At 37.4% G+C, this 14,410-nt stretch overlaps 1 protein-coding gene across 3 annotated transcripts in view; it reads right to left on the reverse strand.

Annotated features, from left to right (window-relative positions):
• The window catches only part of LOC128670487 (uncharacterized protein), a 56,317-nt gene that overhangs the window by 14,242 nt on the left and 27,665 nt on the right, over positions 1-14,410 (reverse strand). For all 3 annotated transcript variants that reach the window (XM_053746184.2, XM_053746185.2, XM_053746186.2), the window contains 20 exons: positions 12,789-12,946; positions 12,142-12,270; positions 11,148-11,304; positions 10,209-10,386; positions 9,648-9,752; positions 8,822-9,085; positions 8,557-8,644; positions 8,073-8,192; positions 7,533-7,660; positions 7,278-7,402; positions 6,447-6,591; positions 5,719-5,927; positions 5,310-5,455; positions 4,599-4,708; positions 4,050-4,183; positions 3,406-3,591; positions 3,141-3,289; positions 2,662-2,798; positions 2,164-2,290; positions 134-282 (listed from right to left, as the gene is read on the reverse strand). In XM_053746184.2, coding sequence (XP_053602159.1) covers positions 134-282; positions 2,164-2,290; positions 2,662-2,798; positions 3,141-3,289; positions 3,406-3,591; positions 4,050-4,183; positions 4,599-4,708; positions 5,310-5,455; positions 5,719-5,927; positions 6,447-6,591; positions 7,278-7,402; positions 7,533-7,660; positions 8,073-8,192; positions 8,557-8,644; positions 8,822-9,085; positions 9,648-9,752; positions 10,209-10,386; positions 11,148-11,304; positions 12,142-12,270; positions 12,789-12,946 — 2,944 coding nt within the window. The remainder of the gene's footprint in view (positions 1-133; positions 283-2,163; positions 2,291-2,661; positions 2,799-3,140; positions 3,290-3,405; positions 3,592-4,049; positions 4,184-4,598; positions 4,709-5,309; positions 5,456-5,718; positions 5,928-6,446; positions 6,592-7,277; positions 7,403-7,532; positions 7,661-8,072; positions 8,193-8,556; positions 8,645-8,821; positions 9,086-9,647; positions 9,753-10,208; positions 10,387-11,147; positions 11,305-12,141; positions 12,271-12,788; positions 12,947-14,410) is intronic.

Consider the following 14,410-nt stretch of genomic DNA (forward strand, 5'->3'; position numbering starts at 1 on the left):
GCTCATGCCCGCGGCGAAGTTCCTGGCGGTGATGATATTTTATGTAAATTAATGAATTGATTGATTGATTGATTGATTGATTGATTGATTGATTGATTGATTGATTGATTGATTGATTGATTGAGGTACCTACCGCTCATGCCCGCGGCGAAGTTCCTGCCGGTGAGCCCCAGCACGAGCACGGTGCCGGCGGTCATGTACTCGCAGCCGTGGTCGCCGGCGCCCTCCGCCACCGCCACGCACCCGGAGTTGCGGACGCAGAAACGCTCAGACGCTATACCCCTGTGCGGACGAGAGTTCACACAAATAATAAATAAATATTCATATTCATTTATTTGCCAACTAAGTGTACAATGATGTCCTTGTGTTTTTGATGATAATTTAGACACAATTTTAGATAAGCAACTGATTAAAACAGTTTTTTTTTATTAAAAGGACATTATGAGAAAACGATATTATGAGAAAGGACATTGTAAGAAAAGGACATTTTGCGCCAAGACGGTAATTAAAATTATTACAATAATAATAAAATATTTAACGCGGAGCTTAATACTTTCATCATGGCCCCGTATTTTACATCTCATAGAAAAAGCTACCACGATGAAAACTAGCTCCACAAGATTATTTTTAACCTCAACTAGCGTTTCCTCTACCATTTAATATTATTATTGGGTCACGGCCTGCGTTAGAGGTAAAATATCAATACATATAATAAAATTGAAGAGAGGGTAAATTTGTACATTGGATATATTTTTTTAATTCTTCATGAAATATACTTAGTTACTGATATAGATGTCGAAAATATATTTTTGAAAATTTTTGTCTGTCTGTCTGAACGCGCATCACTCGAAATCTACTGGACCGATTTGCTTGAAATTTGGTAAGTACCTTTTATATCGGGTTAACATCTTAGATCTATTTCATCCCGGTAAATGGTCAGGTTCCCGTAGGATAATTGAAAAATTAATTATGAATCAAAAATGCCTCGGAATCCCGGGTTAACATCCTATAGACATTTCATCCCGGAAAACGAGGAGGGTCCTGTGGGGAAATTAAAATAACAATCCACGGAGCCGATTTACTTTAAAATTTTGGAGAAAGGTGTAAACAGAAATAAACTTTTTTTTTATCGATGAAAGTCTGATATAGATATAATTGGAAGGCATCAATTTACAATTTAATTTTGTTATATTTTAGTTTTGAACATAAAGCCATGATGGCGCCACCAAGACTTTTAAAACGCGCTATGGTTTCGTTGAGACAAAATGATATATATATTGTACTTCCGATATAAATCACTAGATGGCGCCACTAAAACTTTTAAATTAAAAAAAAAAAACCGAATTAAAAAATTATTTCGCTATTAGATAGCTACATTATCCGAGATTGCTACAGGCATTTTAGTATTCAGCCAGATCAATCAACCCCTTCAAAAGGGGGGTGAAAGATTGTATAAGACTTAGTACAATTTTCTAAATAACAAGCTGAAAATTGGCACACTTACTTTTTGTAGTAAATAACAGTAATAGTAAAACAGTTTAATTTAAGTTTGTGTAATTAAATCCGGGACGTAAAATGTCATGGAAAATGGGACGGCACGCTTTGCAGAAAGCGGGAGTGGGAGTCGGAGCGGGATATGTAGGAAACGGTAGGGGATATCTACTTTACATTACATAGCAGGAATCAGGATTGGACAAGTTTGCGGGGTGAGACACGCAGCGGGAAACAGGAAATAGAACTAAAGATGAGAAAAAATGCTAATTTGAATTATATATGTTTACCAGTCTTACAGAGTAGGTACGCGATAAAAAAATACTGAGATTTTGCTATGAAATTCACGCGGGCGAAGCCGCGGGCAAACGCTAGTATAATAATAAAATTGTTTATTACTCTAGGTTTCTTAATACTCATGGTCCGCAGGCACCGCCTCTTGATGATTTTTAATGTATATTAAAAAATAGCTAACAAACTCGCAAGAACATAAGAATTTAAAGAATATTCACATAAGTCGAAAGCGCGTTAAGTGCTCATTTTGGAAAATTCAAATTTTGTGTCAGACCTTTATAAAAATATCATTCTTACTTCGTTATATATGACTATATCATGGTTATTTAAGAAGTGTTGTCGGTTTCTTACATAAAAAAAATCCACAATTCCACTAACCTGAAGTAAGCCCTTCCCGAGGTAGCTCCGTACAGACAGACGTTGCCGACGATCACGTTGAGATGGGACTCGAACGGTGAATTCTTCGGAGGGTAGATGATCACTGTGCCACCCGATAGACACTTGCCTACGGAGAATGGTTAGGGTTAAAAAATCTTCACTACATGGTATAAAACAAAGTAGCTTCCCGCTGTCTGAACCCTATGTATGCTTATAGTCTTTAAAACTACACAATGTCTATTGATGTGGGTTTTTTAACTTTGCGCCCCGAAATAATTTGGCGTCCGTATTTTTTTATTCCACGATATTTAAGAATCTATTCATCCAATTTATGTGCTGTAAAGCATTTTTATTTTGTGCTGTAAAGGATTTATGTTGATGAAATTATCTTGATGACGAAATAACTTTTAATCATAAGGATTAATATGCTAGTCATACTCATATTAAGAAATGAATTCACTTGAGAACTTATAAGTGTGACCTTGGCTGCTTACTTACCAACATAATCATTGGCGTCTCCTTCAAGGGTGGCTGTGACGCCTTTAGCCAAGAACGCGCAGAAGCTCTGTCCCGCAGACCCCTGCAGGCTGATGTTGACTCTTGTGTCGTCCGGCAAGCCTGAGTTGCCGTATTTCCTGTTACAATAATGGTTTTGCGTGACTTCGTAATTTAAGCAACGGTTACACTATGGAACATTCGACGCGCAACATTCGTTTCTTTCCTTTTCATTACAATTTGCATGAGTGAGATCGACTATGTACTATTTCACTCGAGTCAATTGTAATGCGTAAGATATAGTGTAAAATTTTGCTTAGTGTATTCGTAGCTTTATTTTAAAAAAACTAAATGTGCTTGCATTGAGTCAAATAATAATATCTATGATTTTTTCACAATGTCAAATAGAGATAGCTGATACACATTATTTTGCCTTGTTAGGCTCAACTAGGAGAGAGAGAGAGAGAGAGCTATAGACTTACATAGCAATGTGATACGACAATGTGGAAGTAAAAGCGCGATCCTCATTGGTTATACGCATGCTGATGTCGACACACTTTTGAGAGCCGTCCAGGATTCCCGCGCATTTCTCTATCAGCTGATTGTCTAGACGTTTCTCCAATTGGAAGTCCTGTGAGAAGAAGAATAGTGTTACGTGTGAATGTAGTGTCTTTTATTTAAGCAATGAAATTGTCTTTGTCATTATTTTCTCGCCCATTCCAACACAAAACAAACAGACATACAAACCTGTGTCTTAGATCCTCCCACGATATTCACTCCGGGTCGCATATGTAAAGCGTTCTTGAGAATCAAACTGAGATTCAGCATCCTAGCCTTGTGATTTTCGTTGTTTTCTCGCACTTTCAGTAAATCTGTACGACCGATTAACTCTTGGAACCGGCGCACACCCACTTCGGCCATGTGTTGGCGCACCTGTAAATAATAAAATGGCTTAGAAAACAGCTTCACATTTTGATATTATAATGTTAGAAGTTTTAATGAGAAATGGCTTAAAAACAAATTGACTTCACAAACACAAATTTCAACAAACAAAAAAAGAGAGGTCCGTCTCATCATCTCATTAAGATATTGCAATAACCTCTGTAGCATTGCTAAAATGGAAAATTTTTGTGCTAAAGGGGTTTCGTTTTTACCTTTTTAGATACGAAACTCTATACGATATCGATCAATAGCTTTTATGATTATTTAAGGGGATTAAAAATTTCGAGAAACTATAGGGATATATAATAATACATTAAAATGATTGTTTGTGTTGAGTTTGTTTGTGTGAGACAAGTCTCGAACTTACTTTGGTGGCTAACTCAAACTGCGTGATTTATCAATATACATATATTTGCATTTTATAAATCAGTTTTAAAACACAAACATACCTCTTCCGCCAACATGAACAAGTAATTGATGACATGTTCAGGTTTTCCCGCGAATTTCTTGCGTAAAACTGGATCTTGTGTGGCGATACCAACAGGACACGTGTTTAGGTGACACTTGCGCATCATCGTGCAGCCTGAGAAAATATAATATATTTATACAATAGTATTGCAGCTTGCAGCAGAAAGACTCAAGTTATTGATAGATCCATACTCCATTCTTGTATTATAATAACTAAAATCTATATGTATGTGTGTATTTCTGACACGTTTTCACGGCTAAGCCGCTGGACTTCGGAATATCTTCAGAGCAGAACTTGACAGATTTCTAAAATTGTTTAACCTGTAGGAAGCTACATTATTTTTGAGTGAGATAGGTTTTATCCTGATATTCCCACGGGAGCGAAGCCTCGGGAAGCATAAATAATCAAATATTTCAAAGGAAATATAAATTGAAACACGGCAACGTGACTTGTAATCAAACATGCATATTTAGTGTTCAATGTTTTTCTCTGCTGACGTGACATATACTATATTTTATTAAAATATTACCTAAAGCAATCAAGGGTGCAGTACTGAAGCCAAATTCGTCAGCGCCAAGTAAGGCAGCCACCATCACATCGAAACCTGTTCTGATTTGACCATCGGCTTGCACCACCACCCTAAAAGATATACTATTTTTACAATTACAGTATAAATACGTAATTATATAATAATAATACATTTACTTAACAATGCATATATATATATATATATATATATATATATATATATATATATATATTATTAACAACATTTACTTAACAATGCATATATATATATATATATATATATATATATATATATATATATATATATATATATATATATATATATATATATATATATGTCAAAACTACATTACACAAGAAAGTTCATACGTATTTTTTACTATCGCGAACAATCTTTACCAACCGTTTCTGTTTGAATTCTCCTCAATGTTTCTATTGCCTATCAGCTACCAAGTCCCTGTCCTTTAGTCGTTTCGTATAAAATTCACGGGAGGATATGTATTGGCCCTTTTTAGGTGCAAATATGCTAGATCAGTAGTGCATGCGAATGTGCGATTTCAGCGCCACCTGATCCTTGCGTAATTAGCCTAAAATCGGCTACACACGCTCCGATTTAAGGGACTACATAAAGAGATGCAGGTATTTGATCCCTTGGTTGATTTGGTCGAAGCGGAACCACAACATCGATAAAGAATTGAGAATGTACAGTGACCTGGAGCGCAAGTCGTTCAGCACGAGCACCTGGTGAGTCTCCGCGACCCCCAGCTCCCACGGCAGCCCGGCGCACTTGATGCCGGTCCAGCTGCTGGCGCCGGTGCCGCCGTCGTGCCCCGATATCACTATGTGTTCCGCTTTGCCCTGGGGGAGGGGGACATGGGTACTTCAATAAAAATGTTCGTTACCACGTTGCACGTATTTGTCAGAGGACATATGTTTAAGTTTCGACGGCAGCTGAAGGTTAAATACCCACAATACCACCTCGGCAACATGTGAGGAGACTGTGCGAAGTTTAAGAGAAAATATTGGAAAAAATCAACAAACGCCCTATGGCTGAAGAAGAAACTGGAGAAACGCTCAGACAAAGAGAGACCATACACCGCGCAGAATTTTGTACAACTCACCTTAGCGACTCCAGAAGCCACGACGCCAACGCCCACTTCAGACACCAGCTTCACTGAGATCCTCGCGTTAGGGTTGGCGCACTTCAGGTCGTATATCAACTCAGCCAAATCCTCAATGGAGTAGATGTCGTGATGAGGCGGAGGGGAAATGAGGCCCACGCCAGGAACAGAACAGCGGGTTTTGGCGATGTCTTCTGTCACTTTGTAGCCTGTAAGAGGAGTTAACATGAATAGTGTACACTATTCTTCATTATTTCAATGGGAGCTAACGTTAGCATGAGAATTCGATAACCTGAAAGATTGAAAACTCGCAATACCATCAAAATACTACACACCAGCGCCCCTAGCGACGAATTTCCTAGCTTTAAGCATTTTATTAATTCCTGAAAAATTAAAGTACAAATAGCTTTCGAATAACTTGAAAAATAAGATAGCATTTAAAATTAGACGAAATCCGAGTCATGAACATATAACGTCACACGTACTTTCATTATACACCGTTTATATAAAAACATTTTGCGAGAAAGGCACAGAAACAAAAATACACTATGGGTGTTGTTGCGAATTATTAATACGAAGAAAGGATAACAAGAAGATATTTTTAGTTTTAGACAGATATAGATAAATTAGGAAATACCTAATATAATCTTTTATTTGTATAAAATATGGCACAAATACATATAGGTACATATTTTTGAGAAAACTCAGATAAATGAATAAAAACATACCAGGCAACTCTCCTCCCTCCCCAGGCTTGGCTCCTTGTGCCATTTTGATCTGCAGATCGTCAGCGTGCGCCAAGTATGAGGCTGTGACTCCGAAACGACCTGAAGCCACTTGCTTGATGGCCGAGCGTCGGTTGAATTCTGGGTCCTATGTGCGGATTGAGACTTTTCTATTTAAATGTCACCATCGTGTCGATTTGAAGTGAGATGCAGCGAACCAATAATATTGCGCCATTGTGACGCAACGACAACCATGTGACGCAAAGACAATGTGATTGATTCGCTGCGTCTCACTTCAAATCGACTGGATAGTTAGAAGTGAAATGCAAACTCACACTAAGCCTTTTGTTATCCATATAATGTTTACTATGTTTACTTAGATGAAAAGGTTTTTCTATCACGACAAGACAAAGCATGTTTTATGGTATAGGGTTGCTATAGCGGTAAGACCGCCATGTGCAGTGTTTTTAATCAAAAAATCACATCTACCCAGAAACTACGAATAACAAGAGCGTTGCCGACCTTTCAAGAAGTTCTAGGCTCGTTTCTGGTGCCAATGTCGTATAAGATTCGTACCTATCGTGTTGTATAGCGGATTGAAGTGATTTTTGGTTTGGAGACAGTTGCGAGAGCTGAAGAGTGACGCGTAACTTTTAACAGCTGCAATATGTTCATTGTAGTGCCCTCTTAAAGACCAGCGGGGCTAGTAGGAATATACGCTAGAACAAAGTTGCATTGTCGACGTCCAAATTGAAAACGTAAATTCCACATAATAAACGCGCACACTTAACTAGCACATTTATTGTAACAAATCATAGTAAGATAATGAATTACCTGATTTAAATACCGGTCTGCGTTTTCCCCACCTTCACCGGTGTTAGACTTCCCACCGATGCGATTCATGGCGATGGCCAATGATGTATGTGCTTCCAGAGATATGGACCCGAATGACATAGCGCCTGCAAAAATAATTCAACATTTACTCACCAATCGAATATATTAGACAGAACACAATGTCGGACGTAATTTTTTTGCAAACGCAATAGTAATAGAAATGACTGAATCCTGTGAAATAAGCATTTTGTTTACCTGTAGCAAAACGCTTGACAATTTCCGAAGCGGGCTCAACCTCACTCAAAGGTATTGGTTCGTCTAATTTTACCAACTCGAGTTGTCCGCGCAGAGTGCACGCTCGGACTGATTCTAAAGCGCTTTCTCTGTAACAAAATGAATAAATAAATGGACAACACTCAACGGTCCAACACTAAGTACTAAGCTTGTTTACAAACACTCCTGCAGACAAACTGTGATCGCAGTATAAAAATTTGTCCGCGCTAGGAATCGAACCCAGAACATCCAGAACAGACGAGCGTGGTGACCACTACGCCACAGGTCGTCAGATGATTTCAATACACATCACATCTTAAATTAAGATATGGGCCTGCCTGACGTCAACCCTTATCGGGAATGCATTTTGCCTATCAGCAGTTAAGCTATTTGTAAGTCGCTTCGTACGGCAATTGTGTTAGATGCAATTCCAGCTGATAGTTAATATTTGCTCAAAAGTTTGAACTTTTCGTTTCTATGTCGACAAAGAAACGTTTTTTTTATCAATATCAAAATACTAACCTGAATTTATCATAAGCAGATGTACTCTTGTTGACAGCGGCTTCCTGCAAGTTGGCGATCGACATCGGGTCGTTGATGTGTTTCTCACCACCCGCGCGCCAATGGTAATGACCCGGGTTCCTAAACATAAACTTATTTTTAGTAATTTTCTTTTCTTGCTACTTTTGCATATCTAGGCATGCTTCTACGCATTCCTGTATTTTAGCTTTAAGTCATCAGGCCATTGCTTAAAAAAATCCCGGAAAGTATTCATATGTTTCTCTATTTTTCTCACTTGAGTGTCTCAAGTTTTCTTCCTCATCTATTAAGCGTTCTGCTTTCATATTTTATACAACAACTTTCTGACTAAAATAATAAAACAAATTTGTAAATTAACATTTTTCACTTGCGAGAATAATTCGAGAACAGGATGAAGTATTTCAAAGCGAGAAACATGTGAAATATGAATATATCATCGCTAAGTTATAAAGTTTATTCCACATACCTCAATACGAGAGCGTCTGCAGCGTCACCGTAAGTCAATGAGTGTCTATCGAATATTTCCTTGGAGAGTATCTCAAAGTTGACTCCACCTGCGGTCAATAAACAGTTTTGAGAAACATGAGAAATATGTTTTATTGCACATTTTCAATGCAAAACTCATTGTAGTCATGCTAAAATAGCCTTTAGTGAACTTCGAAAGTTATCGCGTTACAAACATACAAAAATGTATTTTTGCCCCAAGTTGAATTACAAAACAGGGTACGTACCAATCCTGGACTGAGTTCCTCTGAAGCATTTATCAATGACATCTTCATTCAAACCCACAGCCTCAAATATTTGCGCGCTCTTGTACGACTGTAGCGTACTGATGCCCATCTTAGCCATTACTTTGGCCAGACCAGTTTCAATGGCCGTCTGGTAGGCCAAATATATGTCTTCGTCGGTGAGAGTAGGGTCCACTAAGCCGTCGTTGCGGAGGGCGAAAGCCAGTTCGAAGGCCAGGTATGGGCATATTGCGTCGGCGCCGTAACCTGAACGTAAAAGTTCATTATCAGTTATATTTAAACTGGGGTGGAAAAACATATGGTTACTGATAAAGAAATGTGATTCAAAATTTTATATTGAAAACTTCGTACTTGCCATTGGCGTATTTCAGAGATATTTTAGGGCGGGCAAAAGCCGAAATTTTTAAATGTGTTGATTATTTTTTCAGCCTCCAACAAATGAAATGTGAAATTGCCATTATATAATTGAGTGTGCTTTTAAATAGAGGTCCCGAAACAAACTTTTTTGGCAAAATTCCGACGTGGACAAAGCATGTAGACGTCCCATCCCCGTCTACATAATACTTACGAGATTTTTGCGAAAAAGATGAGAGAAGGAGAAGAGTATAGCTTATTTATGGTACATGTCTACCACTTTTATAAGTTACACCGATGTACCTGCGCAGAAGTCTAATTTTTGTACGGCGCGAAAATATTTAACCAATCAGAGCGCGCCATGTTTATTTACCCGTGAACAGAGCGGTAAGATACGCTATTCTGCGCCGTCGAATATGCCGATGTAACTTATAAACGTACTGTATGTGCTTACCCAGTAGTACGCACATGTGATGTACCTCCCTGGCCTCAGCTGTCTCCACTAGGATGCCGACCTTCATCCGCTGGCGAGTCTCGATCAAGTGATGGTGGACGGCACCTGTAATAAGAGTTACGTTTATTCAACATATTTATTAGAAATCTTTTTCTACGTGCATTTTATGCAAATACTAGCTGTAATTTTTCCACGGGAACGGGTAATTTTTCCTTCTCCATAATTCAAACTACATGTATGCTAAATTTCAAGAAGATTGTTTGAGTAGATAGATCATGAAGATGTAGTAAACAAACTTACTTTCGCATTATATTGACAATCTCGGTGGCGCAGTAGTAAAATGTTTGCCTTTGAGCCGTGAGGTCCCGGGTTCGATCCCCGGTCGCGTCGGTTTATGACGGAATTATTTTTTTTTGATTTTGGTTGTTTATCCAATATATGTATTTTTTACAAATTCTAGTATCGTTGAGTTAGTATCGCATAACACAAGTGTCGAATTAACTTTGGGGCTATATTTGCATATTTGACGGAACAAGTAACGGCATCAAAGGGCATAGTTACCGAGCGCCAGCAAGGAGGAGACGGGCACCCTGTGAGCGCCGGCGGCGCGGTCGCTGAGCACGAGCAGCTGGCAGCCGCGCGCGGCCGCCGCGTGCGCCTCCGCCGACACGCGCGCCAGCGCCGGCTCCAGCCCCGCCGGCCCTAACGAGTGCTCGAATGTGCAGTCGATCACGCGCGTCTGCCAATATCGATATACTCGTTCAATTGTAACTGTGTGTGTAGTTGTTCGCCGCGAACTTAAAACTCGCGAACACAATTTTTTTTTTACAACATTGTGAATATTTCAAAAACTTGACGAAATTCTATTGACAGACCCATTCAAATTTCATCAAAATCAGAATAACTGTTTAATAAATAGTTTGAAAGTTTATCGCGTTACACCCACGCGTTAATCCATTTTTTGTATGGATGGATGTATGTATGTACATACATACATACAAAAATAGGATTTTTGCTCAAAGTTGATTTGTAGACCTCCTAAAATTATATGTTTATTAAACAAATGAGGAAATAACTTCTGTTCTACTAAAAAAAACGTCATTTCTTGATAATACACGACGTAATTGTAAAATTAAATTAATCTAATTCAAAAAAATAAATAAAACAATATCAGAGAAGCACAAGATCATGACATAATCACAATTCTGTTTAAATAAGAAAACACAAAGACACATAAAACAGAAAAAGCAACAACAGACAGACATATACCATTGAGAGATATCTTCCAGTTCACAGGCAGGAAAAGATACATACATATAAAAACACAAAGGGCAAAAAAAAAACAACACAATAAAGAACGGAAATTAAAATAAAAGCTATAAAAAATAAATAAAAATCTTTGAAAAAATGTAATCGATGTAAATTAACATATATATTTATTTAAAATATTTTTTAGCTTTTATAAAATGTCCTCCCATCTAGCACATGTAACTAACTAACCTTCCAGCCACGATGATTTGTTCTCTTTAGCGCCTCAAGGTCGGGTAAAGACAGAATGGGTTGCTTCAAGAACAGCCTGTGCACGAATTCCGCGCTCGGCTGCAGGATGTTCGCCGTTGGACCAATGGGGCACAACATAGACATCACTATGCGCTCCCTGAAAAAAAAAAAGTCATAAATAAAATTGTTCAAAATGGTGGTGAATAAAGTTTTATTATCTATCTATCTTATCAAATCACTTGTTCGTAAAGTTTCACATGGTAAAGTAAAGTTTGTATGAAGGCCACTTAGAAATTGATTTTTAGCACTAGAGCATGAAGTAGAATTTTCGTTTCCAATTTTCATTTTTGCACAAGACCATCATGTAAAATATTAGAAAACTAACTAACGTTAACAAAATCAACTTATGCTTATAATTATTATTTGTTGTAAATGCAGCTTGGGAACTAAAATGAAAGGAAAATCGACACAATCGGTGATGGAAGTATTGCACAATCATATTTTTGTCAACTCATTACGAGAAATCTTATACCGCATTGTGAGAAAACAATCTTGTGTTCTAGGCGCATGAATGCAAAGCTGATACACATTTAACTTTATAAACTGAATTCGAAATTGGTTTCTGAAAAACTAAATATCAGTCAGTGTGTTAGTGTGAGCACAGAAACCATATTATTTTTGTGCGGGTATTGGTATCTTCTTCATAGTCGTATTCCTCGTGACTGAGGGTCGTGGTTTTTTGGCAATATAAATGGAGTGGCTTGCCATTGCCTTCTCCATTTCACACACAAGTTAATAATCAACCAGTGTGCAGGTTTCCTCACGATGTTTTTCCTTCACCGGAAGCAAGTGGTGGACGATGAAAACTACTATACATGAGTCAGATTGGTATACAAACTCACGAGTAGGATTCGAACCTGGGACCTTTCGATCCCACAGGCCTTAACCATTACACTACCACCGCTTCAGTATTGGTATAACAATGTATTATTACCTGAAGGGATCAATGGGAGGGTTGGTTACTTGCGCGAACAGCTGTTTGAAGTATTCGTAGGGCAACGGCTGGAACTGTGACAGACAAGCCAACGGGGCGTCGTTGCCCATACTGCCCAGGCCTTCTTTCCTGTCAAATATTAGAAAAATATATATAAGGCCTAAAAAGAAGAGAAGAATTAAAGTGAGAAATGTGTCTATAGTTGAATATAATTATATACGAATATCTCACTATCCTAATGATATTATCCTTTAAGTGTTAATGTTTGGATTTTATGTGTTTGCAGAATAAACAATTTCTTTCTTTTCTCTTTTATTATTATAAATGTGGAAATTTCGAGTGTGTAAGGGTATTTGTTACTCAATCTCGCAGCAATAACTACCAGGCCGATTAAGATGAAATACGTGAAGCAGATAAAATATATTCTGAAATACGACATATGGTTGATTGGGACTTAAAACTAACTTACTAAGCTAATTTGAAGTTTCAATTAGTAGTTACTAATCAACATTTATTTTCACATTCCGACTTTCGAAGGAAACAAAGCCTTAACAGTGATCAAATAAAAAGACTTTTACAGTGAAAAATAGACAAAAAATGATAAAAAGTGAAATATTAGAAAAAAAAATAATGATGACAAAACTCACTTATTCTGTATCATTGGTAACAACAGCATGTTTATAGACTCTATGGTATATCCGAAAAGGGCCAGCCTTTTATCGGACAGACCGGAAATGGCGCCATTTTGTACACCATTCACTGGAGCTTCATCGGCTACCGATTTGTGTATGTCCTCCATTGTGATCTGAAAGAAACCACACAAATGATATTCTGTGAAACACCAGATTTTTTTATCATTCAGATGAACTGGATTTATGTCATTTATTAAAAAGCGTTAAGTTTGTCTATTTATAGGCTCTCACTCTCTCTAATTCTCGTGTGTTTCCGGTTGCATGCACGTTTGTGACATCCGGAACCTGGGATCCGCGTGAAAATCCTTTAAATTTGGAAGAATCGGTTATTTTGCTCTGATTTTACGACCGCATGATCGGTCAATATTCTTTGGGAACATCTTGTATTTTGCTATAGCTCGTTTAAATATATACTGGCGTACAGATTTCACTCTTTATTAGGCAAAAACCTAACCTTTGCTGGTTTGCTGGACATTATTCTGGGTGTATAGACGTGATTAATCGGAATACCAAATCCTAATAAGATATAGTATAACGTTTATGAATCAATTAGATTTCTTTTGTGTCTCGTTTAATGTCAACCAAAGGCATATTCAAATATCTACTTACACATATAATAAAAATACTGGATGGAATTTGATACGGTTTTCTTAGATGTATAGCGGATGGTCTAATTTAAAATGTTGTATACGCATATTGCTTAGAAAAATATATTGATATTAGTAAGCTATGAGCGGATGCACAAATTAAACGGGCGCGGGCAAGCTAGTAATTAATCAACAATATTTAAAATCTTCAAACATAAGCATTAAAATTGCGCAACTTCCAAATACCATCACACTTATGGAATATTCATATAAAGTGCTTTCAACGTGGCGTAACGTGGACGTTGTTTTTAGTGCCTACATATACATTGTCTTCTCTTTTCGAATATGTTGTTTGCTAACACTAACGTCAGAGTTTATTCAAGTCGTCGAAAGACTTTATACATATACAAGCCGTCACTACATATACACAGGCGCCAATGATATCTCGCGTAATATCCTTATGCATATTATAAAAGACCTCTGCCGTGTCTGTCTGTCTGTTCGCGATAAACGACTGCACGGATTTTCATGCGGTCTTCAACAATAGATAGTGTGGTTCCCGAGGAAGGTTTAGGTTTATAATTTAAAATAAAACAAGTACAATGATGAAAGAGCGTTGTATATTAACAACTTGTGTAAGAAGTATATTACAAATTTACCAATGGTATTAAAATTAAATAAGCTAAAACAAACTACAAGCCATAGCTTGTAATTTGTTTTAGATGAATTAATTATTATAATATTGTGTTATTTTTTGCGCCGTACAATTATTTTTCTGTTCTAAAAGTTAGCAACAGACAACGCTTTTAGCATTAAGTTAGCCAACTATTTAGAAGTACTTATGTTTTTATTTGGAACAATAAATAATTAAGTGGGTCATGATCGGCGCCTGTACCTTTGTAAGTAACATGCATATAATATGCCGCCAATAGGTCCAAAAATGCTCTTTATAAAAATATATGTACCTATGGTGTACTTAAGGCAATATAG

Source organism: Plodia interpunctella, chromosome 6 (genome assembly GCF_027563975.2).
Source record: "Plodia interpunctella isolate USDA-ARS_2022_Savannah chromosome 6, ilPloInte3.2, whole genome shotgun sequence".
NCBI lineage: Eukaryota > Metazoa > Arthropoda > Insecta > Lepidoptera > Pyralidae > Plodia > Plodia interpunctella.